General features: G+C 38.5%; 1 protein-coding gene across 1 annotated transcript in view; it reads left to right on the top strand.

The window, feature by feature from the left end:
* The window catches only part of KNG1 (kininogen 1), a 39,252-nt gene extending 15,921 nt beyond the window's left edge, over window positions 1–23,331 (top strand). Inside the window, exons 6-11 of the mRNA XM_037838744.1 lie at window positions 13,053–13,137; window positions 13,982–14,154; window positions 18,825–18,932; window positions 19,055–19,141; window positions 20,606–20,683; window positions 22,720–23,331. Coding sequence (XP_037694672.1) covers window positions 13,053–13,137; window positions 13,982–14,154; window positions 18,825–18,932; window positions 19,055–19,141; window positions 20,606–20,683; window positions 22,720–22,800 — 612 coding nt within the window. The 3' untranslated portion in view covers window positions 22,801–23,331. The remainder of the gene's footprint in view (window positions 1–13,052; window positions 13,138–13,981; window positions 14,155–18,824; window positions 18,933–19,054; window positions 19,142–20,605; window positions 20,684–22,719) is intronic.
* The last annotated feature ends 3,287 nt before the right edge of the window (window positions 23,332–26,618 follow it).

The raw sequence follows: 26,618 nt of genomic DNA, 5'->3' as shown, positions 1-26,618 counted from the left end.
CTTTCATTATTCCATGCTACTTTTGCCAGGAGGGCAAATTCTGGGAGGGGCATTTCCCTGGGGAGGACTTTCCCAATTCAGTCTTTCCCAGCCAAAACAGGGCCAGAGACCCATGAAGGGGGTGCAGACTGGCTCCAAAGTGTCCTGTAAAGAGTGTCAGGAAGGGCTCCAAGTCATCTCCAACAGCTTTCCAAAGCTGAGCTTTCCCAGCCTGCCCAGCAAATGCTAGCTAACTTTCTCCCACAGCCCTGAGGAAGCCCTGTGTCTTAAAATTTCCAACACTGATGTTTTAGTTCCTCCTCCAGGGAAGTAGGTAGAAAGCCAGGAACTGCATGGACTGGACACTGCAGAGCAATTTGACTTTGGGCATACTTCATACAACACTCATGAACACATGGAACTGCTGAGATCAGCAAAATCTGTAAGTTTTTGTGGCCAGGGGACCCGCGCCCCTCCCTGCCAGGCTCAGTCCCATGGAAGGAGGGGCCATCAGCACTGAGAAGGAGAAGGGAGAACTGCAGTGGTGGCTGTTACCAGAAACTCATTCTACTGATCCAAACTCCAATCATAGGTAGACTGAGACCAGACACCACAGAATCTGGGAGCAGCCAGTCCAGCAGAGAGGAGATAGGGATAGTAAAAACAGCAAGAAAAATCCAAAAATAAAAGCTGAAGCTTTTTGGAGTTCTGGTGAACATAGGAAGGGGAAGGGCAGAGCTCAGGCCCTGAGGCTCATATGCAAATCCCGAAGAAAAACCGGTCTCTCTGCCTCCTGGACCTTTCCTTAATGGCCCTAATTGCTTTGTCTCTTAGCATTTCAATAACCCATTAGATCTGCAAGGAGGGTCCCCCCCTTTTTTTTATCTTTTTTTCTTTGTCTAAAACAATTACTCTAAGATGCCCAGTACAGAAAGCCTCAGAGACTTGCAATTTGGGCAGATCAAGACAAGAGCAGAACTAAGAGAGCCCTGAGACAAAAGGCAATAATCCAGTGGTTGAGAAAATTCACTAAACACCACAACTTCCCAAGAAAAGGGGGGCATCCTCTCACAGCCATCATCCTGGTGGACAGGGAACACCCCTGCCCATCACTGGCCCCATAGACCAGAGCTGCCCCAGACAACCCAGTGTGATGGAAGCGCTTCCAATAACACACACACACCACAAAATCAGGTGTGGACATTAGCCTTCCCTGCACCCTCAGCTGGTTGTCCCAGAGTTGGGAAGTTGGAGCAGTGTGAATTAACAGACCCCATTCAGCCATCATTTCAGCAAACTGGGAGCCTCCCTACACAGCCTTGCAGGCCAGAACTGCCCTGGGGGGATGGCACTCACCTGTGGCATGGCACAGTCATCCCTCAACAGAAAACCTGGGGGTGCACGGCCTGGAAGGGGGACCCACTCGCAAGTCCCAGGGACCACATGCCAATACCAAGGACTTGTGGGTAAGCGGCAAAGACAAACTGTGGCAGGACTGAACTGAAGGATTACACTATTGCAGCAGCTTTAAAACTCCAGGAACACCAGGGAGATTTGATTGTTAGAGCCACCCCCCCTCCCTGACCACCCAGACACACGCCCCATGTACAGGGTGGGCAACACCAACTACACATGCAAGCTTGGTACACCAATTGGACCCCCACAAGACTCACACCCCCACTCACCACAAAGACAAAGCAGGGGAGAACTGGCTTGAGGAGAACAGGTGGCTTGTGGACGCCACCTGCTGGTTAGTTAAAGTGTACTCCATGAAGCTGTAGATCTGACAATTTAGATATAAGGATTTCAATCGGTCTACAAATCCTAAAAGAACCCTATCAAGTTAAGCAAATGCCAAGAGGCCAAAAACAACAGAAAATTTTAAAGCATATGAAAAAACCAGATGATATGGATACCCCAAGCCCAAGCACCCAAATCAAAAGATCAGAGGAGACACAGTACCTGGAGCAATTAATCAAAGAACTAAAGATGAACGATGAGACCATGCCACAGGATATAAGGGACATGAAGAAGAGCATGGCACAGGATATAAAGGACATAAAGAAGACCCTCGAAGAGCATAAAGAAGACATTGCAAGAGTAAATAAAAAAATAGATGATCTTATGGAAATTAAAGAAACTGTTGACCAAATTAAAAAGATTCTGAATACTCATAGTACAAGACTAGAGGAAGTTGAACAATGAATCAGTACCTGGAAGATGACAGAATGGAAAATGAAAGAACAAAAGAAAGAATGGGGGAAAAATCGAAAAAATTGAAATGGACCTCAGGGATATGAAAGATAATATAAAATGTCCGAATATAAGACTCATTGGTGTTCCAGAAGGGGAAGAAAAGGGTAAAGGTCTAGAAAGAGTATTCAAAGAAATTGTTGGGGAAAACTTCCCAAACCTTCTACACAATATAAACACACAAATCATAAATGCCCAGCGAACTCCAAATAGAATAAATCCAAATAAGCCCACTCTGAGACATATTCTGATCACACTGTCAAATACAGAAGAGAAGGAGCAAGTTCTGAAAGCAGCAAGAGAAAAGCAATTCACCACATACAAAGGAAACAGCATAAGACTAAGTAGTGACTACTCAGCAGCCACCATGGAGGCGAGAAAGCAGTGGCATGACATATTTAAAATTCTGAGTGAGAAAAAATTCCAACCAAGAATACTTTATCCAGCACAAGATCTTAAAGAAGACATTGCAAGAGTAAATAAAAAAATAGATGATCTTATGGAAATTAATCTGATCTTTTGATTTGGGTGCTTGGGCTTGGGGTATCCATATCATCTGGTTTTTTCATATGCTTTAAAATTTTATGCAGCAAAGATCTCCTTCAAATTTGAGGGAGAGCTTAAATTTTTCACAGACAAACAAATGCTTAGAGAATTTGCTAACAAGAGACCTGCCCTACTGGAGATACTTAAGGGAGCCCTACAGACAGAGAAACAAAGAAAGGACAGAGAGACTTGGAGAAAGTTTCAGTGCTAAAGAGATTCAGTATGGGTACATTAAAGAATATTAATAAAGAGAGGGAAAAATATATATGACAAACATAAACCAAAGGATAAGATGGCTGATTCAAGAAATGCCTTCACAGTTATAATGTTGAATGTAAATGGATTAAACTCACCAATTAAAAGATATAGATTCACAGAATGGATAAAAAAAATGAACCATCAAAATGTTGCATACAAGAGACTCATCTTAGACACAGGGACACAAAAAAATTGAAAGTGAAAGGATGGAAAAAAATATTTCATGCAAGCTACAGCCAAAAGAAAGCAGGTGTAGCAATATTAATCTCAGATAAAATAGACTTTAAATGCAAAGATGTTATGAGAGACAAAGAAGGCCACTACATACTAATAAAGGGGCAACTCAACAAGAAGAAATGACAATCATAAATGTTTATGCACCCAATCAAGGTGCCACAAAATACATGAGAGAAACACTGTCAAAACTAAAGGAAGCAATTGATGTTTCCACAATAATTGTGGGAGACTTCAACACATCACTCTCTCCTATAGATATCAACCAGACAGAAGACCAGTAAGGAAAATGAAAACCTAAACAATCTGATAAATGGATTGGATTTAACAGACATATATAGAACATTACATCCCAAATCACCAGAATACACATTCGTCTCTAGAGCTCATGGAACTTTCTCCAGAATAGACCATATACTGGGACATAAAACAAGGCTCAATAAATTTAAAAGGATTGAAATTATGCAAAGCACATTCTCTGACCACAATGGAATACAATTAGAAGTCAATAACCATCAGAGACTTAGAAAATTCACAAATACCTGGAGGGTAAACAACACACTCCTAAACAATCAGTGGTTTAAAGAAGAAATAGCAAGAGAAATTGCTAAATATACAGATGAATGAAAATGAGAACACAACATACCAAAACCTATGGGATGCAGCAAAAGTGGTACTGAGGAGGAAATTTATAGCACTAAATGCATATATTAAAAAGGAAGAAAGAGCCAAAATCATAGAACTAATGGATCAACTGAAGAAGCTAGAAAACAAACAGCAAACCAATCCTAAATGAAGTAGAAGAAAAGAAATAACAAGGATTAAAGCAGAAATAAATTACATAGAGAACAAAAAAACAATAGGGAGGATAAATGTCACCAAAAGTTGGTTCTTTGAGAAGATCAACAAGATTGACAAGCCCCTAGCTAGACTGACAAAATCAAAAAGAGAGAAGACCCATATAATCAAAATACTGAATGAGAAATGTGACATTACTGCAGATCCCGAAGAAATTAAAAAAATATATAAGAGGGTACTATGAACAACTGTATGGCAACAAACTGGATAATGTAGAGGAAATGGACAATTTCCTGGAAACATATGAACAACCTAGACTGACAAGAGAGGAAACAGAAGACCTCAACCAACCAATCACAAGCAAAGAGATCCAATCAGTCATCAAAAATCTTCTCACAAATAAATGCCCAGGGCCAGATGGCTTCACAGGGGAATTCTACCAAACTTTCCAAAAAGAACTGACACCAATCTTACTTAAACTCTTTCAAAACATCAAAGAAAATGAAACACTACCTAACTCATTTTATGAAGCTAACATCAATCTAATACCAAAACCAGGCAAAGATGCTACAAAAAAGGAAAACTACCGGCCAATCTCCCTAATGAATATAGATGCAAAAATCCTCAACAAAATACTTGCAAATTGAATCCAAAGACACATTAAAAAAATCATACACCATGACCAAGTGGGGTTCATTCCAGGCGTGCAAGGATGGTTCAACATAAGAAAATCAATGTATTACAACACATTAACAAATCAAAAGGTAAAAATCAAGCAATCATCTCAATAGATGCTGAAAAAGCATTCGACAAAATCCAACTTCCCTTTTTGATAAAAACACTTCAAAATGTAGGAATTGAAGAAAACTTTCTCAATAAGATTAATAGCATATATGAAAAACCCACAGCCAGCATAGTACTCAATGGTGAGAGACTGAAAGCCTTTCCTCTAAGATCAGGAACAAGACAAGGATGCCCTCTGTCACCACTGTTATTCGACATTGTGCAGGAAGTGATAGCCAGGGCAATCTGGCAAGACAAAGAAATAAAAGGCATCCAAATTGGAAAGGAAGAAGTAAAACTGTCATTGTTTGCAGATGATATGATCTTATATTTGGAAAACCCTGAGAAATCGACAATACAGCTACTAGAGCTAATAAACAAATTTAGCAAAGTAGCAGGATACAAGATTAATGCACATAAGTCAGTAATGTTTCTATTTGCTAGAAATGAACAAACTGAAGAGACACTCAAGAAAAAGATAGCATTTTCAATAGCAACTAACAAAATCAAGTACCTAGGAATAAACTTAACCAAAGATGTAAAAGACCTATACAAAGGAAACTACATAACTCTACTAAAAGAAATAGAAGGGGACCTTAAAATATGGAAAAATATTCCATGTTCATGGATAGGAAGGCTAAATGTCATTAAGATGTCAATTCTGCCTGAACTCATCTACAGATTCAATGCAATCCCAATCAAAATTCCAACAACCCACTTTGCAGACTTGGAAAACCTATTAATCAAATTTATTTGGAAAGGGAAGATGCCTCGAATTGCTAAAGACACTCTAAAAAAGAAAAACGAAGTGGGAGGACTTACACTCCCTGACTTTGAAGCTTATTATAAAGCCACAGTTGTCAAAACAGCATGATACTGGCACAAAGATAGACATATTGATCAATGGAATCAAATTGAGAATTCAGAGATAGACCCCCAGATCTATGGCTGACTGATCTTTGATAAGGCCCCCAAAGTCACTGAACTGGGTCATAATGGTCTTTTCAACAAATGGGGCTGGGAGAGTTGGATATCCATATCCAAAAGAATGAAAGAAGACCCCTACCTCACACCCTACAAAAAAATTAACTCAAAATGGATCAAAGATCTCAATATGAAAGAAAGTACCATAAAACTCCTAGAAGATAACATAGAGAAACATCTTCAAGACCTTGTATTAGGCAGCCACTTCCTAGACTTTACACCCAAAGCACAAGCAATAAAAGAAAAAATAGATAAATGGGAACCTCTCAAGCTTAGAAGTTTCTGTACCTCAAAGGAATTTGTCAAAAATTTAAAGAGGCAGCCAACTCAATGGGAAAAAATTTTTAGAAACCATGTATCTGACAAAAGACTGATATCTTGCATATATAAAGAAATCCTACAACTCAATGACGATAGTACAGACAGCCCAATTATAAAATGGGCAAAAGATATGAAAAGACAGTTCTCTGAAGAGGAAATACAAATGGCCAAGAAACACATGAAAAAAATGTTCAGCTTCACTAGCTATTAGAGAGATGCAAATTAAGACCACAATGAGATACCATCTCACACCAATTAGAATGGCTGCCATTAAACAAACAGGAAACTACAAATCCTGGAGGGGATGTGGAGTAACTGGAACTCTTATTCATTGCTTGTGGGACTGTATAATGGTTCAGCCGCTCTGGAAGTCAGTCTAGCAGTTCCTTAGAAAACTAGATACAGAGTTATCCTTCAATCCAGTGATTGCACTTCTCGGTATATACCCGGAAGATCGGAAAGCAGTGACATGAACAGATATCTGCACACCAATGTTCATAGCAGCATTATTCACAATTGCCAAGAGATGGAAACAACCCAAATGTCCTTCAACAGATGAGTGGATAAATAAAATGTGGTATATACACACAATGGAATACTATGCGGCAGTAAGAAGGAACGATGTCGTGAAACATATGACAGCATGGATGAACCTTGAAGACATAATGCTGAGCGAAATAAGCCAGGCACAAAAAGAGAAATATTATATGCTACCACTAATGTGAACTTTGAAAAATGTAAAACAAATGGTTTATAATGTAGAATGTAGGGGAACTAGCGATAGAGAACAATTAAGGAAGGGGGAACAATAATCCAAGAAGAACAGATAAGCTACCGTGGGTAAATTTAAAGTTCTGGGAATGCCCAGGAATGACTATGGTCTGTTAATTTCTGATGGGTATAGTAGGAACAAGTTCACAGAAATGTTGCTATGTTAGGTTATTTTCTTGGGGTAGAGTAGGAACATGTTGGAAGTAAAGTAGTTGTCTTAGGTTAGTTGTCTTTTTCTTACTCCCTTGTTATGGTCTCTTCGAAATGTTCTTTTATTGTATGTTTTTTTAAATTTTTTTTATTTTTTTTATTTTTTATACAGTTGATTAAAAAAAAAAAACAAGGAAAAAATATGCAGAGCCCCCTTGAGGAGCTGGTGGAGAATGCAGGGATAATGGCCTGCCCCACCTCAATGGTTGCTCAAGTGCTCACATTCATAGGGGACTGGTGGTTTGATGGGTTGAGCCCTCTACCACAGGACTTGCCCTTGGGAAGACTGTTGCTACAAAAGAGAGGCTAGGCCTCCCTATAATTGTGCCTAAGAGCCTCCTCCCGAATGTCTCTTTGTTGCTCAGATGTGGCCCTCTCTCTCTAGCTAAGCCAACTTGAAAGGTGAAATCACTGCCCTCCCCCTTACATGGGATCAGACACCCAGGGGAGTGAATCTCCCTGGCAACGTGGAATATAACTCCCGGGGAGGAATGTAGACCCGGCTTCATGGGATGGAGAACATCTTCTTGACCAAAAGGGGGATGTGAAAGGAAATGAAATAAGCTTCAGTGGCAGAGAGATTCCAAAAGGAGCCGAGAGGTCACTCTGGTGGGCACTCTTACACACACTTTAGACAACCCTTTTTAGGTTCTAATGAATTGGGGTAGCTGGTGGTAGATACCTGAAACTATCAAACTACAACCCAGAACCCATGAATCTTGAAGACAATTGTATAAAAATGTAGCCTATGAGGGGTGACAATGAGATTGGGAAAGCCATAAGGACCACACTCCCCTTTGTCTAGTTTATGGATGGATGAGTAGAAAAATGGGGGAAGGAAACAAACAAACTGACAAAGGCGCCCAGTGTTCTTTTTTACTTTAATTGCTCTTTTTCACTTCAATTATTATTCTTGTTATTTTTGTGTGAGTGCTAATGAAGGTGTCAGGGATTGACTTTGGTGATGAAGGCACAGCTATGTAATGGTACTGTGAACAATCAAATGTACAATTGGTTTTGTATGACTGTACAATTGGTTTTGTATGTGAATATATCTCAATAAAATTAATACTTAAAAAATTTTTTTCCAACACCTCCTCCCCTGTCTAGGGAGGATGGAAACAAAGGCTGCAGCCGCCTTTTTTCAGGATGGAATTGAAACAGTGGCTGCCACTGCCTTTGTCTGGAGCAAGTTGATACAGTAGCTGCCCTCAGACCTGGGACCCAGGGATCTGAATTTGCTAATCAAAAGCCGTGCACCCCTGTTCTTTGGGAAGAGGATTTTTATGTCCCTTTCTGTTAGCAACAGCTAGCCAGGGGCTGGATCCTGTGTTGGCCTGCCATAAGAGTAGGGGATGGGCACTGGTAGCTGCCAGATGGAGAGAGCAATTTACAGTTCTTTATTGTAATTTATCAGTCCCTTCCTCCCACTCTTCCCAGGATGCTGTACCATGTTCTTCTGGCCTCTGAAGTTTCAAAATAGTTGTTTCAGACAGTTCTTGCCTGTTTAATAGTTATTTTGATGGGAGGACTGAGTCCTGGTGTTACCTACTCCACCATCTTCCCCGGAAGTCCTCCCTCATTGTGGTTTTTATTTGTATTTCCCTAATGGCTAATTATTTTGATCATGTTTTCATATGCTTTTTGGCCATTGGTATATCTTCTTTGCAGAAATGCATATTCAAGTCTTTTCCCCTTTTTTTAATTGGGTTGTCTGTCTTTTTGAGTATTAGGATTTCTTCATATATTCTGACAATTAAACCCATATCAGATATATGATTTTCAAATATTTTCTCCCATTGAGCAGGTTGTTTTTTACTTTCATGATAAAGTTCTTTGATGGACAAAAGTTTTTTTAATTTTGCTAAGGTCCTATTTATCTATTTTTTATTTTGCTGTTTGTACTTTGGGCGCAAAATGTAAGAAACCATTGCCTAACACAAGGTCCTGAAGATGCTTCCCTTTTTCTTCTAGGAGTTCTACAGTTCTGTCTCTTATATTTAGGTCTTTGATCCATTTTGAGTTGATTTTTTTAAATAATGTGAGGTGAGGGTCCACTTTCATTTTTTTTTGTAAATGAAGATCCAGTTTTCCCAGAAACAATTGTTGAAGGAATTATTCTTTCTCAATTGAGTGTTCTTTCCACCTTGTCAAAAATCATTTGGCTATGAGTATGATTTCTGATCTCTCAGCTCTTAATTTGATTCCATTGGTCAATATGTCTGCCCTGTGCCAGTACCATGCTTTTTAAATTATTATTATGGCTCTGTAATAAGTTTTCAGATCAGGAAGTGTGAGTCCTCCAACTTCATTCTTCTAGGATTTCAAATTTTAACCCCATGGTAACCACAGTAAATTATATGAAAACTATATCCAGATAGAAATGAGAAGTGACTCAATATGGCACAATAGAAAGAATCAAATAAATATGAAAGTAGGCATTAACAGTAGAACTGAGAGGCCAAAAGAGGTATAAGACTTACAAAGACTAAACAGCAAAATGGCAGAAAAAAGTCCTGCATTTTCAGTCATAACTTTAAATGTGAATGGATTAAACTCTCTGGACAAAAGGCAGAGAGAGACTGGATAAAAAAGCATGACCCAATTCTATGCTGTCCACAAGAAACTCACCTTAAATTCACAGACATAAGTAGGTTGAAAGTGAAAGGATGGAAAGAAACATACCATGCAAGTAGTAACCAAAAGAAAGCAGGAGTGGCTATATAATAGTGGATAAAATAGACTGTAAGTCAAAAACAGTTATGAGAGACAAAGATGTTATTACATACTGATAAAGGGGTCAATTCAAGAAGACATAACAATTATAAATATATATGCACTATCACAGAGCCTCTATACATGATGCAAATATTGACAGATTTAAATGGAGAAATTGATGGTTCTACATTAATAGTAGGAAACTTTAATATACCACTTTCAATAATGAATAGAACATTTTTAAACAGAAACTCAATAAGTAAATACAAGACTTAAACAAACTCCAAACCAACTAGACCCAACAGACATATGAGGAACACTTCACCCAACAACTGGTATTTACTGTACTTGACCAGCCCCTTCCTTCCACTCTTCCCTGGATGCTGTACAGTGTTCTACTGGACTCCAGAGTTTTGAAATGATTGATTTTGACAGTTCCTGTCTATTGAATAGCTGTTTTAGTGGAAGAGCTGATTCCTGGAGCATCTGACTCTGCCATCTTTCCACAATTCTCCTCTCCTACCTTTGCTTATAATGAACACAACCTGAGTCTCTATACTTTAATGGCCCCTTGTTTGCTTGCTACCTGGACCAAATTTATGTTAAAATTGTGTGTCTCAAGGTGGTAGTGGTTGGTAAATGTTAAGATGGCTAAGGCAGGATACTTTCCCAGGGATATCTGCATTTTAACAGAAGACTGCTTTAACCAAGGGATTGCTGCAACCCTTGTAATCTAATAATTCTGCTTTTAAAATTTTGTTATATGGGGGGAGAGAAATCCAAATTACAAGGTGATTGTTTCAGAATAATTCATAAGAAAACATTGGTAATCGCATGCCTAGTCAACATTAGTCATGGTGAAGTAAATTACAGTACATTCATACAGAATATGATTCAGCCATCAATAATTATGTTTACAGAGTTTTAAGGACATAACAAAATAGTTGTAATATGTTAAGTAGAAACCAAAAAATCAGAATACAAAACAGATTTATTCAAATATACAAAGGAAGTACAAAAAGTGATGGAAAACAATGTCCCAAAATACAGAATATAGTTAACTTTCAGTTAGTGGAATTATGGATGATTTTTCTGATTCTTTATACTTTCTGGTACTTTTCAGTACTTTCCAAATTTTCTACACTGAATATACATTTATTTTATAACGAGAGGGAAAAATTAAAAAGAGGAATCCTCTAAAAATATATATTCTAGCTACTATTTAACTTTGTCAGTTTGTCATCTGACCTTTTTGTGCTTAGTTAGCCCTCTATTTTTAAACTTAGTTAGCCATGTTACCTAGCTTTAATCCTTCAGATCCTCTTTGTGAGGCCTCAATTTAGTTTACTCTTTGCAACATAAAAATGCAAAACAAGTGACAAAACCAGTCGTATTTTTTGTATAACTTTCTGAGTCTCCGCTTCCTCATTTAAAAATAGGAAATAGCAATAGCACCTATCTCATGGAGTTGTTACAATAATTTAAAAAAATAATATAAAGGAAATATTCTGCCCACAAATGGTAAGAGTTGAGGGCTTGCTTTCCCAAGTTTGTTCCATGGACCAGCAGCATCAGCACCACTAGGGGGCTTGTTAGAAAAGCAGAATCTCTACCTTCCCTCCACAGCTCCTGGCTCAGAATCTGTACATTAACAAGATTCTCAGGTGATATATGTGCACATTAAAGTTTGCAAGTCACTGATGTAACTGGTCCACCAACTAGCTTTTAAAAATACTTGTTCCTAGACCCTTCCCTCAGATATTCTGATTTAATTGGTCTAAAGTGGGTCCCTGGAGTCCGAATGATCTCCAAGCTTCCCATGTGAATCTGATGTACTGACAGTTGAGACCCACTGGGCTGGCCACACCCAGCTTCCTCCTCCCATCCAAAAAATTAAGGTATTTATTATTGTGATGTTCCCTGATCTTTAAAAAATATGATTTGCATGATTTATCTGTTCCATTATTAGGAATACACATATTATAGAAGACCTCAAGAAAATGTAGAAATATACAAAAAAGAAAACATTGTACCTCATACCCAAAGACATCTGAGTGTATTTTGCTCTTACCTTTTTTTTTTTTTTTTTTTGATATGGACAATTTTTGGTGACTTTTTTCCTTTTAATAATTGTGATTAATTTATATGCTACATTTTTCATCTGAGAATTCTGCCATGTCATTACAACTCTTGGTAACTTCTTTCTAAATAATTGTATAATATTCTGGTAAAGATACCATAGTTTATTCTTAAAATTATTCTCCTATTTTGGGGCATTTGGGTTGCTTCAATTTTTTAAATTATAATTAATGTCATCAAACATCTTTAAGAATAAAGCTATTTCTATATTTGGTAATTTTCCTCAAAATAAAGTCTCAAGCTTACACATGGTACAAGATGATGTGAAAATTTTTAAAACTCTTGGTGCATATAGGTTAACTGTTTGCCAAAATGCGTCAGTTTACATTCTAATCAGCAATATCCTTGATAGAATAGTTTATCCCTGTTTGCAATAAAAGGTACCATTTAAATAGATCTTTAATATATTATTCAAGTTTTCTATGTCCTTATTTATTTTTTAATCTATTTGGCCTTAGAGTCATAGACATATTAAATTTTTCCACCACAATTATTTCTATCCATTTTTTATATATCTAATGTTTATTGCTTTATGTATTTTGATACCATGCTTTATAGACTGTACATTTTTAAAAATAAAATTGCATTTTTACCACTTTTATGATACTTTGTTACCTTGAATTTTACTTTGTCCAATGTTAATGAAACTTTAGCTTCATTTTTTGTTCATATTTGCCTGATACTTGTTTACTTTGTATGACTTTTGTTCATCCGTTTTGTTTTTAATTTAATGCAAAAGCCTTTGCCTTTCTATGAGACAATTTTCCCCATTTACTTATATGGTAAATATGTCTATTATAATGTCTATAATGTCTACAATAGGAATTCTTTTCATCTTATTTCCATGTTTCTATGTGTTTGTGTGTGTGTCTTTGTTGTAGTTATTGATGTAATTACCTAATTATTTCTTATTCTCTCTTTTGCAGGCAAACTATGTTTTGTTTCTTTTTTTTTCAATGTAATGATTTGAAAACTAAACATTTATTTTTTATTTTACTAGTTGTTTACCTTAAGGCTTCTGAAAAATATTTTTTAATTCTATACTTTTTAAAAACCAGGATACCGGTGAATGTAGAGATAGTGCATTTGTGAATCCTCAGCAAAGGATTGCTTCCTTCTCACAGCAATGTGACCTTTATCCAGGTACGGGATAATACATGCTGGGGCTCCAATAGTGGAATGTTGATCCCAGACAACTGCCTAGGTCTTTACATTTAAATTGTATTTTGGTTCCTATGATAAGCCACAAGGTCTGTGTAACCTTGAGGAGAGCCCTGAACCCCTTCCTGTCCAGTTGTCCTGCAGCAGGTGCAGCCGGCCACTCTGGGTGGCAGAGGAAAGTTTATTCTCTCTGGGCAAAGCTGGCCTCTGGGTAAAATGTCAGTCAGTCATCCTTGTGTACAAGATGTCCCTGAGTCAGGTGTTATTAATCAGGGAGACACTTGCATTTTTAATCACTCAGAATATAATCCTTTCAGTTAAATATTTTTTCTGCATGTGGTAAGAGGAAGGAGTGAGAGAGTGTGCGTTTATGGCTGAGTCAGTATTTCCTATAACAAGAGTTGGCTTTTCTCATACTTGGAAGATAGCTGCATACAGTTCATGACCAGAAGCAGTCCTGAGGCTGCCTGCTCACCAGGTCCATGGAACTTAAAATGTCTCCATTAGAGTCATTCCTTTAAGTTAAGAATTGCTTGTTACACAGTTTCCATCAAAAATGCAAAACTCAGAAGTGCAGCAAACTGATTGAACCACCACCTTAACACCTTCCGACTGAATATGTTTCCCTGAATGTATTGGGCTCTGGGACTCAGCGGAGAGGGGAAGCAGGAAAGCGCAGGTCATTCAGATAACTTTCTCCCACTCACTGCTGCCCAGTGCTGACAGGTGGCTTTCTTAAATGAGGATGCCGGATCATGCGCCGGAGAGATACTAGGCCAGGCTGCTGGTTCAGTGCGCATGCTGACTTTAAATCTGCTTCTTTTAGCTGAGGATTTTGTGCCACCACCTATCAAGATTTGCCCTGGCTGCCCCACCGACATACCTGCCAATAGCCCGGAGCTGGAGGAGGCTCTGAAGCATTCCATTGCAAAGTTTAATGCGGAGAATAACGAGACTTTCTATTTCAAGATTGACTCTGTACAAAAAGCAACAGTACAGGTCTGTGTTTTATGCTAGAAAAATAGTGATTCTGTAGTCTAAGTGCAACTGCTGACTAATTTTGCCTCTGATCTTGTCTCTGGATTGGGAGACAGTGTCCCTGGGAACAGGATTTGCTAGATTTGAATTTTAATTCCCAGTCTCGCTACATGCTTGATGTGTGATCTTGGACAAGTCGTTTAAAACATTCTTTCAGTTTTCTATCTGTAAAGGACTGGGTTGAGGATCATATAAGATAAAGTGTGTAAAATCACTTTTCAAACTCTGAAATGCTATATAGATACTAGCAACTATTAAATAATTAATGAAATTCAGGACTAGGAAAAGCAATGCTTGTTCCATACCTTTCTAGACTTGTCTCTCATTTTAACATCACCTAGTGCTTTGGGCTCAGCCCAGTCAGTCAGCCTATCACTTCCCAGACTCTCTTCACAGTCTTATTTCCATGTTGTTTCTCCTGCAGTTCCCTCTGCCTGGGTGCCTTTCCCTCCTACAAATATATCCCCTAAGGATTCCTGTCTCTTTCCATGCTATGTAACGAGTGCCCTTGGACAGACTCAGGAGGCCCAGCTCTACCACAACATCACTTGCTGGCGGACTCCCAGCTGTCACTTAAACTCACTGAGCCTTCATTTCCCTATCTGTAAAATGGGGAGCTTTATTAGAAGAATCCAAAACCCTTACAACTCCAATAATTTGCAACCAAGGTGTTCATGGACAGTTTCCTATTCAAGAGCCTCAAAACCAGCTTCCCCCAATACAAACTAAAGAAAAGTAATCAAATAGAGCCAAACTGTTATAGCAAGCCAAAATGATCTTTATAAGCTGATGAAAAAAAACTCCCTAAAATGTTCATACTTCTGGCTCAGTAATTGAACTAGGAATCTAAAATAGAAGTAGTCTTTAATTGTATCTTTAATTATAGCATCTTTAATTATAAAAGCAAAAAATTTTAAACTGTCAAAATAATCACTAAAATAGGAATGATTACATGATTTCTTGCAAGTGCTTAAAATGGCGTATTAAGCAGCAATTGAAGCGTATCTTTGTGAGGAGTTCTTGACGTGGGGAATGCCTTGTGTTATGATTTTCAGTGGAAAAAAAGGGGGCCACAAGATTTTATACACATTATGTTCTCAATGATGTTATAAAATGTACAGAAAACAATACTCATGCAATACAAGTATATCCAATTATTCACAATAGTGGTTTTTAGGGGATGGCACAATGGTCTATTTATTTTCACCTTTATAATTTTCTGGGTTAGTTTCATAACTGAAAAAAGAAATGAAACAAACTTTTGATCTCTCTACTACTCGGGCACTCATGCCTGGCTGGGACGCCATGATCCCTCGTTGGTTTCACTAGCACATCATCCAAGTTAGGCTTACTTGAAGGGAATACTACTCTTGCATTTTTCAGCTTTTCTCTTCACTTTATATTTTTGCTTTCCTGTGAATTTTCCTTATTCTTAATGATGTAGGACTAGTCCAGTACTCCACCATATATTGTACGTCAGAGGTATGCCATCAAAAGGCTACTGTTCATTCTCAAACATGAAACCTTCTCTTGGGTTTCACTGTAAATTAACTAATGGACCTTCTAGTACGTGTATGTGTTTTGAATTAGTTAAGTTGGACTTTAAATTTGGGTCCAGGTGGAGGTTGGGTGCAACCCAATGGGAAATGGAGACCATACCACATGAGAAAAGATAGTTTTTTACTCACAGGTCCCAGAGAGAGAGAAGAAGGCTTTGAGGGGTGGACTGGAAGCCTGATCAGCTCAGTTAGCTCAATCAGCAGGTGGAAGTGAGTCTGTGCCTCCAGAGGGGAAGGTTAGCAGATTTCTCACAGGAGTAAAGGATAGGCTGGTTTAAAGCAAATAAGCACAAAAAGGGAAAGGGACTGGGGACCTGAGGGCAGTGGGGACAGACAGCTCATCATTTGGGGCCCGCTGTGAGTTCTGGGTGAGGCCTGCGGGTGGGGAGGGTGGCGGCCACAGGTGTGAGTTTGAACTCTGGGGGTTTGTGCCCCAGGACTGAAAAGCTGCTTATTAACTAGGCCAAAGGTACTGCAGTGTTGAGGCAAATGGCTTGCCAAAGTATGATGGGTGCCAAGGCAGCACACAAAAACTTGTGATGGTTAGGGCAGTGTGTGTGTTTAGCTATAAGTTAAGGACATTAAGAGATACACCAATAGGTAACGCCATGAGCTAAAGGGAGTTGACAACTTTTCAGTTGCCAAATCTATCTGGAATATTGTGGGAATTTCAGATTTACTTTTAAGTGATGAATCCTTACTGATTTTTAATTAAAGAGACCACTTTGGCTTCTCAGACATGATCACTCAAGGCTACCTTCGTGAAAGCAGCCAATTCACTGTAAATCAATTTGCCATGTGACTAATTTGCTAAAAGCCAATCTCCAAATGACAAATTTGCCAAATTGCAGGAGAATTATTTTAAAGTTTTAGTTTTGTTTGACTTTGCTGGTCTTGTTTGGATGAATATCCATGCTGAGTTTGTTTCATGTTTCAGGTGCAAAAAAGTTCCTAAATCCTTCATTTTCCTTTGTGAATGATTGCAATTCCTATTTGGTACACTTTAGTTTGCCCTGTGCCTGCTTTCTGCTGCTGTCCCGGTGCTGGCAGTGTTCCTGCCCTGCCTCTGCTCAGATAAATATGCTTCAAGTATGTGTGTGTGCACACTCGGGAACTTTTCCTTAGACAAAGTCCTAGAGATGTCAAGAAAAAAGGTATATTTCTAGGACTTGTGGTGCAAATTGCCAAACAACTAGCAATTATGCCAATTTACATTCACATGGCATAGAGACTGGCAGATGATCTTGATTTGAATTATATTCCTACCAGCAGTGATTACGTCTGCATAATTGAGGCTCCACACCTGGCCAACACCAGGTAGCATCACTTTTTTAATCTTTGCCAACACGGAGGATTAAAAGTGATGTTGCATTGCTTTTTTAATGTGCATCTCTTTGGTTATTAATGAAGTTAAATATTTTTTTTTTCAATCTTACTATTTTAACTTCTCTGAAATACCTGTTCAAGTTCTTGGCCCACTTTTTTTTATTATAGTATTGGTCTTCATATGCATAAGAATATTGATTCTGCATCATATTTCTCCCCAGTCTGTGTTTTTCCTTTTTCCTTTCTTGTGATATTTGAAAATTGGTTTTCATATTCAAATTTAGACATTTTTCCCTTCCTTTAGGTTTCTTTCCTCTGCTTTTCACCAAAAAAAAAAGGCTTCCTCACTCTAAGATCTGATATATATTTGTTTATATTTTTCTAATCTTTAAAAATTTTTAATTCATTTGGAATTTATTTTGCTATATGCTGTTCTTTATTTTAAATTAAACATTGGACTGGCTGAGTTTAACCAGGAAAGACTTCTGATAAGAACGACACCTGATAATGATGATGATGTGGGTACAATCTTGAAGTCCTTGAATGGAAAACATTAAGGAGGGTTATTTAAATCCTCACTTCTGGACCCTGGATGGAATTTAGCCGTTAGCTGTGGTTTGTATGGCATATTATCAACTATCTTTGGTGACGTTGTATTGATCAACTTTAATGTCAAAAAGAAGATTGGATTAAGGTGCCCGCTGAATTGAGCAAGAGAATTCATGATCACCGAAGTATAAGCTCTCAGACCTTCTTGGACCTTCCCTCCAACTCTCACACACATCTTGATTTTTAAAACTTATTAATTTTTTCTTAAAATTTTAACCCTAATTACCACAAACAGCAACACAGTGTTAGAGGAGGAGTTTAGTTCTTATGACGGCTTTCCTTCCCTGCCTTCCTCCCGTCACACCTTTTCCCATGCTCTTAACGACCTGAAGAGGCAGGGATGGCTGTGTGGTTTGCTTTTATAAAAATGGGATAACACTATCACCTTGTAACTTCCTTTTCTCAATCATAGCCATCACTCCAAGCCAATAGATAGATATAGAACGCATGCATTATTTTTAATGGTTTGTCCACACCCACAAACCCAAATTTAAATCCTAAATACTGAATAGTTCAGTCAAGAAATTGGGCCACAACATGATAAATAGAAGACATTATGGTATAATGATTAAAATTGCTATTAGAGATTAAAATATTTGCTTAATATAAAAAAATTAAGAGAACCAAGATAGGAAATCCAAATGATTTTCCTAATCACATAATTGATTGCACACACAACTTCTATAGTAGTATTAATCCAATATTTTTCTGATTTAAGATTTGGTAGGGCAATAAGACATATTTAAAAAAAATGATTATTATGTTTTTCTTCCAATTTCTCTTAGATTCTATTACAACTTGAGCCTTTGAACTGCTGGTGAGTTTTGTAGCTGTTGAACAGTAATACTCAGGAAAACCTAATAATAAAAAGTATAGCCTGCTTTTCTTTTCCTCTTCTTAATGTTATCACATTTAGAAAACAAAATGTGACCAAACATTGGCCAACCATTTTAAACATGTATACAAATTAAAAATTCTGTTGTCAAACATTTACACTTTTCTTGTATAACTCTCACATGGTCCATGTAAAATCAAAATTTCAAGATTCCTGCTTAAAAAATCCTTAGAGTAAAAATATATTTCATTTATCACACAAATATTTGTTAAATCCCTACTTTGTGATAATTAATTTTCCAGGTGGTGGCTGGGCAGAAATTTTCTATTTTGTTCAAGGCCAGGGAGACTACATGTTCCAAGGAAACTAATCAAGAATTGACCGAAAGTTGTGAGACCAAGAAAAATGGAGTGAGTAGCAATTGAACGATCTACTTATTCCCTGGAAACCTAGCTAATTTTTTAGGAATCATGTGTTTAAATATCTCATGAATAACACCATTCTCTCTTTCGGTTTCTGTTTTCACGGATAGCGAATTCTATCCTGTGATGCTGAAGTTTATGTGATACCTTGGGCGAAACAAGTTTACCCTACTGTCAATTGCCAATCACCAGAAATGGTATGATTCTAACTACAATCTGCTTGGGGTCCAGTTGATGCAGACTGAAAAGCTACATTTGGGAGTTGAAAATGAATTTTGACTGAAATTAATTTGGGGAACTCTTTTAAAAATGGGGAGAAATCTCGTATTTCTGTGCTGATCTCTGTTTTACATGACTAGAAAAGAGAGCAGCAGTCGTCTTACTTCGGAACTTTGTCCATGTCCCGTTGGAGCTTCTGCAGGCTCTTACTTCAGTGAAGGGCTGGTCCTGCTGTGGGAAGCCAGTACTGTCTTTACACCTTCAAGGTGTGCCTGAGGCAAGGGTCAGCACTCATCCCTACACTCTGCTTACACCTAAGGAATTGTGAGCAATGCAAAGTCTCAGACCCCAGTCCACATCCACTGAAGCAGAGTGCATTTTCTCAAGGGGATTCATGGGCATTTTAAGGTTTGAGAAGTATTAGTTTACATCATTTTTTTAAAAAATTCTTAACAGAACCCTGGGAGGTAAGTAATACTTCCCTATTGTCAGGGATGAGAAAACTTGAGAGACTAAAAATTAGAGACACTCTGAGGTCCCAGAGTGAATAATATAATCCACAGCTTAGTCTGTTCCAGCCACAGTCCTCATGACAACCCTATAAGGCAGATGCTGGTATTATTCCTGTTTTATAAATGAGAAAAGGAAAGCTGAAGCAATTTGCCCAAGGTCACATAGCCAGTTTAACTAACGGCACTCAGGTTCAAATCTATATTAAATCGGAGCCCACACCCTCTTCACTGGAGAGCTGATAACTAGCGGAATCCAGCTTGTTTGACTCCAGAGCCCATGCACTTTCCACTACTGAACACTGCCTCCAAGCATCACGTTTTCACAGGCAATTAGAGTGTAGGGAGAAATAACTGATAAATTCACATGCTTTATGCAAGTTGCCTCTTCTTCATTTCTATTTTTCTAAGTTTTACCGTGTGTGGATATGAATATTACCTAATGCAAAGGTTAACCCAGGGCTGCATTTCAAGTTTGTGTATATAGTCTAATGTGTCTCAGTCCAACAAAGTGATTGTGGATATAGACTTCCTATATACTTGCTTCATAAAGTCACTTAGGGCCTTTTAGAATAAAAGTAGCAATTTTGGTAATAGAAATAGTGTCAATTAATAAATAGTTTGCATGGACTTACAGAATCATAGGCTATTAAAGCTTAGAAGGTTCTCTAGAACCTTCCCAGATGAAGAAAAAGAACTCTTCAGCTTATTTTAAAATATTATTAAGAACATTAGTCAATGTCCATAAATTTTAAAATAAAAGAGGAAAGAATATTATTCATTTTCATCCTGTCTGTAATATTAATATGGTATTTAAAATCTGGCAAAGATCTGTCCCATTGCAAACAAAGATTGCCAGGCCCCGATGCCTTCCTGCTTCATTCATAGTACGGTTTTCACTTTAATGCATTCATCATGATGTTTCCTGTTTAGACCACATTGCTGAGAAGGCCTCCAGGTTTTTCACCTTTCCGATCAGTACGAGTGGTGGAAACAGGAGAAGGAACAATTGTAAGTCCACCACACCCTTCCATGGCACCTATACAAGATGAAGAGCAGGATCCAGGAAAAGAACAAGAGCACACTCGTGGGCATGGCTGGGGCCATGTAAAGCAAATAAATCATGGCCTTGGCCACGGTAATAAACACGAGCATGGCCAAGGCCATGGGCACCAATGGAGACATGGCCTTGGCCATGGACATCAACAGAGACATGGTCTTGGCCATGGGCACCAGCAGGGAGATGGCCTTGGCCAGGGACATCAATGGGAACTTAACGATGACCTTGAAAACCAAGGGAGACGTGGCCTTGGCCATGGACATCAAAGGGGACGTGGCCCAGCCCATGGACATAAACATGAGCATGGTCATGGCCATGGAAAACATAAAATTAAAGGCAAAAAACATGAAAAGCCCGAGGGTTGGAGAACAGAGCATTTGGCAAGCTCTTCTGAAGATAGTACTACGTCTTCTGCACAAACACAAGAAAAGACAAAAGGGCCAACACCCACCCCTTCCCTAGCCCAGCCAGGTGTAGCAGGTACCTTTCCAGACTTTCAGGACTCAGATCTCATTGCAACTGTGATGTCTAATATACCTCCAGCTCCCACAATGAGTGATGATGACTGGATCCCTGATATCCAGATAAAGCCAAATGGTCTTTCATTTAACCTAATATCTGATTTTCCAGAAATAACTGCCCCCAAATGTCCTGGACGACCCTGGAAATCAGCTAATGGAATGACTCCAACTGTGAAAGTGAAAGAATTTCAAGATTTTGATCTCTTTGATGCTCTTTAATAATTTATGCAGCTGTTAGTATTCCTTTTACCCATCATCACCCCCATTTCCTAAACACAGATATCCACATATAATGAACCAAAAAACATAAAGATTCAGAACAGCCCAGAGAGAAGTGGTGAGACTCCCAACTGGGGCCCCATCGATCTCTATGGACTGCATGGAACTGTGTGCAGAATTCTAATTCCATTCTGAGTCTTCCTCACTAGTTTGCTAAGTTAGCACAGAAAATTGATAAACTAATGTGCCTTATGGCTTACTGCAAGTTGCTTTTCTGATAACAAATGTGCACCTTAAAGCCTACGTCATCAATTTTCATACAAAGATTCTTGGCATTCTGAGTAAATGGTGGCACTTGGTCCCTGAACACATGTGACAATAAGGGGAGTCAAGAGACTGCATGCTGAGCTCCTTAGTGAGGGAAAATAATAATCTTCTGAGGTCAAAGAGGATGGATAACAAGAAATAGACAGATTGGCTACAGGGAGAAAAGAAGGAAGAAAATTAATTGACTTCCTGTTTCCAAAATGGGCTAGTTATATCAAATAGTTACTCCCACTTGACAAAGCTATTCTGATAATTTCCTTTCTGTGTGAGAGTATTTCTCACAAGTGAGTAAATTCTGATTACTCATTCACTACTCTTTGCAATGAGGCTTTCAAATAGGAGTTTGCTGTTTGTTTATTTGTTGCAAAGGCTAGAATGAGTAACCCTTAGTTTTCAGAAATTCTGAGTTTAATGAAAAGAATGGAAGGAAGAGATAGTAATAAAGAAGTATGCTTGCTAAGGAACTCTCTTTTATAATTGGCAGGGGAATATCATTACATGTAATGCAAAGCTTGGTCAGAAATGTTATAAAGAAATTCCTGTCTAGCCTCACTCTATAATTGTATTGTTTTTTTGCTACCACTTTAAAGACTATTGACTTTTGCAAAAGAGAATAATATAATTTTCTTTCATTGCCTTATAGTACAAGGGAGGCATACATTTTATAACCCTTGCTGTACTTGTGCTTAGAGAAATAAGATATGGCTTTAAACAGCTATACTCACCTGCAGCTGCAGGTGTCACTGCTACTTTATTGGATATGTTTGAGCCTCTGAGTTTTTATTTCATTTCACATATCCTCTGTACTTTTAAATAAAGAACTGGTGATGGCGGGAGAAAGTCTCACCTTGTCAACTGGTTGCTTCACTTTCTTTATGGAATGATAATATCAGATTAATAGAGTTTTAATATACTTACAGAGGCACCTAAGGCCTTGCGAGTACACAGGCCGACCTCAGAAGGCAGGGGCAGAGCCAGCATCTGAGAGTGAGGTCTCTTGACCGCGGGGAGAATCTTCACACCCGGCACCATAGCCCCAGCACCCTCTGTCAGCAACTCTGACTGGAAGGACAAGAAGAAAGATGGGATAGAATTTAAATAGCGAAGAATGGCATTCTATCACTCTGTTCCTGGGTGAAATAAAGTTGAGTCTTGGTGTTCTCACTCCTGGTTAATTCACAGTGGTCTCCTTTCAGCCACTTCCAGGGCTACAGCTCTCGTGGCCCCAGTATGAAGCGCTCTCCCTAACCAAGGCAGGAATCCCTTTCGTGGGGCTTCCCTGCCACCAAGACTTCATTGTAGATGGTAAATCAAGAATTACTGGGCCATATTTCCACCTCTAACCTAAGCAATTTCTCTCTGCTTTTCCTTCTTCCCCCTTCTCCTGACTCCCAGCCTCAAGTTAAGAGTAATTTGTTTTTATTTTTTAATGGACCAGATAGATTACTAAAAAAGGAAAAAAAAATCTTTGTTACTGTGATGTCTACCAGCTTCTCATTATCAGCAAATAGCTATCCAAAAAAAAAAAAAAATTGAAAGAAAATTAGAAATGATGTTTCTGATCCAGGTAGGAGGAGAAACTAGAAAACCAATAGACTTAAAAATGGTAGAGATTTAAAACTTTATTTAATAAAATCTCTTATTGAATGCCTATTATAGCCATTTATGTACTGGACAGTTTCCTGCAGTGTATAAAGTGGTCTCACAGCCACTCTAAGGTGCTCCTAATCTTCCTTTCATGATGAGGAAATTGTAGCTCACAGTGCCCTGCCTAGAGTCACCCTGTTAATAAGTAACAGAGCTGTGACTCAAACCCAGACCTTTTGTACTCCGTCACACCTTGTCATCTTGAGGCTTTTATTATTGGTGTGGTTATGACAAAAAATACACCAAGATAATTTCTGACTCTTGCTAAATGTCTCATTGTGTTTGTTGCTGTTTCTGAGTCCTGTTCAGGGTAAACTAAACCTGAGTCAAGCAGCAGACATTGACTATTTGCCATATGCTTAGCACCAGGTCCTGCGATAAAGAGAAATGAATTTTAAAAGACGTAAATGCTTCTTTCAAAGAGTTTACAACCACACTGGAGAGGCCAAGACTTTCCATATGGAATAGGGACTGAATCCAAGCTCTGAGCATCTGTGGAGCAGTGAGCAGACCTGACCCGTGGGACAGGAAGATGTTGAAGAGGTGGAGGGAGAGATCAACCTGGAAAGGTTGAATGAAGCCAAATTGGGAGTTTAGGTTAGTGAAGTAGACGTAGGGTGCCGTTTACAGTCCCTGAGCAAAGACATGCTGTGGGCTTATCCTGTGGGCTCTGGGTAGCACTGGGTAGAATGACAGGACACTGCAATTAGGGCAGTGCTGTCGGCATCCCCAGACTACCACATTTTATCAGAAGAATGACCACTCAGGGAAGGTATATATATAAAGCCTACAGTTCTCACTTTAGTTAACAGCATGAAGTCTTTTCACTACAGGTCTTTGTTAGATAATATAGTCCTGAGTTCTCTGTGACCTAGCACCTACCCCTCCAGCTTCTTAAATATGTGCACCCTCCCCTGACTCCTGAGCCAGACCCATATCCATGTTTATGACATTGGCTCTGGAACCACACAGCCTCAACCATTTTTGTTTCTCTTCAGTGTAGGAATTTCCTATTGTCCAGTCCAACCCACATTCCTCATTGTCTTGGCCTAGCTCCTCAAACAGGATGTCCTTATTGGTTTTTTATCCTGTCCTCCATTTCCTGCTTCTGAGCCTGGTTCCAAAAGACCCATGTTTCATGGCCTCATCCCAGTCTGCTCTGCACCCCTGCTCCACCCCCTTCACTGCTGCTGTGCTGCCTTAGCTTATAGGAGAAGCCAGACCTTCCCAAAGCTCCTATGAGAAGACATGAGAGGACCCAGTACATAGAGTAACTACCCTCTCTTCTAGAAGCTCCAATGCCTCTCCCTGTAAGTTAAATGATCAGAAAGCAAAATATTATCTCAACACCTTGCAAAAATGCTTTTAATAAATTATTTAATGTTATACCTTCAGTCTTTATTTTACGAGACTCTCCATTTGAACACCATTCTTTTTCAGAACTTTAGTTGGAAGTATTGTCCAATGTATTCACATTAGAGGCAATATAGTGGGATGGTTCAGAATCAGGATTCATTAGTTAGATTGCCTAAGCCCAAAAGATGGCAAGTTATTTAACTTCTCAAGGCACCAGTTTCTGCATCTAAAATAACTAGGTTAATAATATACTCACCTCATAGGCATGTTGTGAGAACTAAAAGAGATAATCCCTGTAATTGGCATAATGTGTACACATGGTGAGCACTCAATAAAGGGTAGCTATTATTATATTACCAGACATACACAATATAGTACTTTTAGAGTTCAGCTCTGTAAACAAAATGCTTTTGTCAGACAATGAGAAATGTGTGACATAGCATACATCCCTCAGCCATACTCAGGATTCAAATGTTGTAAACAGTTAATATCAAGTGACTGGTAGTTTTTACTCCCTCATTTCTACTTCAGCAGGTTCTCAACCTTTGTTCACTAGAAACATAGTGAGCTGTTAAAACTTACTACAGGACATTAAAATAAATCCAAATCTCTAAGGGTAGTTCCTGCGTATTGGTATTTTTTAAAAGTTCTCCGTTGGTTCTAATGCAAAAGTTGAGAACAATTGACGTAGACATTCTCTGTTCTGTTTTCAACCTTAAATATCCAGTTTTACATTGTTCTACTTTATTAACCCTTGCAATTCTTTTTTAAAATAGCAATGTTGTGAAACTCACAAGAGATGGTGGGATGGGTGGATGCATGGATGACTGTCAGTATTATGTATAATAGGATTGCACAGAAGAATGGAGAGCACAGAATGGGTATAAAGGCAATTCAGAGAATTAATAAATTACATACTGAATATGAAGGATAGCTTTGACAAAATCCAGCACCCCTTCTTGATAAAAACGCTCATAAATAAGGAATATAAGGAAACATCCTCAACATGATAGAGGGCACATGTGAAAAATCCATAGCTATCATACTCAATGGCGAAAGACTGAAAACTTTCCCTCTAAGGTGAGGGACAAGACAAGGATGCCCACTGTCACCATTGTTATTCAACATTGTACTGGAAGTTCTAGCCAGAGCAATTAGGCAATAAAAAATAAAAGGCATTCAAATTGGAAAGGAAGAAGTAAAACTTACCCATGACAGGATCCTATACATAGAAAATCCTGAAAAACCCACAACAAAGCCACTAAAGCTAATAACTGAATTCAGCAAAGTGGCAGGGTACAAGAGCACTGCACAAAAATCAGTAGTGTTTCTACTGATTGCTACACTAGTAGTGAACAATATGAATAGGAATCAAGAAAAAATTCCACTTACAATTGAAACTAAAAGAATCAAATATATAGGAATAAATTTAACCAAGGATATAAAGGACTTGAACATGAAAAACTACAAAACATTGCTGAAAAAAATCAAAGTAGACCTGAATTAATGGAAGGACATTCCTTGTTCATGGGTAGGAAGACAAACTATGGTTAAGATGTCAATTCCACCCAAAATGATTTTCAGAGTCAATACAATCCCTATCAAAATCAACAGCATTCTTGTGGACCTGGCATCGTGGGACTGAGAGTATCTTCTTGACCAAAAGGGGGATGCAAAATGAGACAAAATAGTTTCAGTGGCTGAAAGATTTCAAATGGAGTCGAGAGGTCACTCTGGTGGACAGTCTTATGCACTATACAGATAACACCTCTTAGGCTTTAATGTATTGGAAAAGCTAGAAGTAAATACCTGAAAC

Source organism: Choloepus didactylus, chromosome 1 (assembly GCF_015220235.1).
Source record: "Choloepus didactylus isolate mChoDid1 chromosome 1, mChoDid1.pri, whole genome shotgun sequence".
NCBI classification, from domain to species: Eukaryota; Metazoa; Chordata; class Mammalia; order Pilosa; family Megalonychidae; genus Choloepus; species Choloepus didactylus.
Note: the sequence above shows the minus strand (reverse complement) of the source record. Positions and strands in the feature narration are given on the sequence as shown.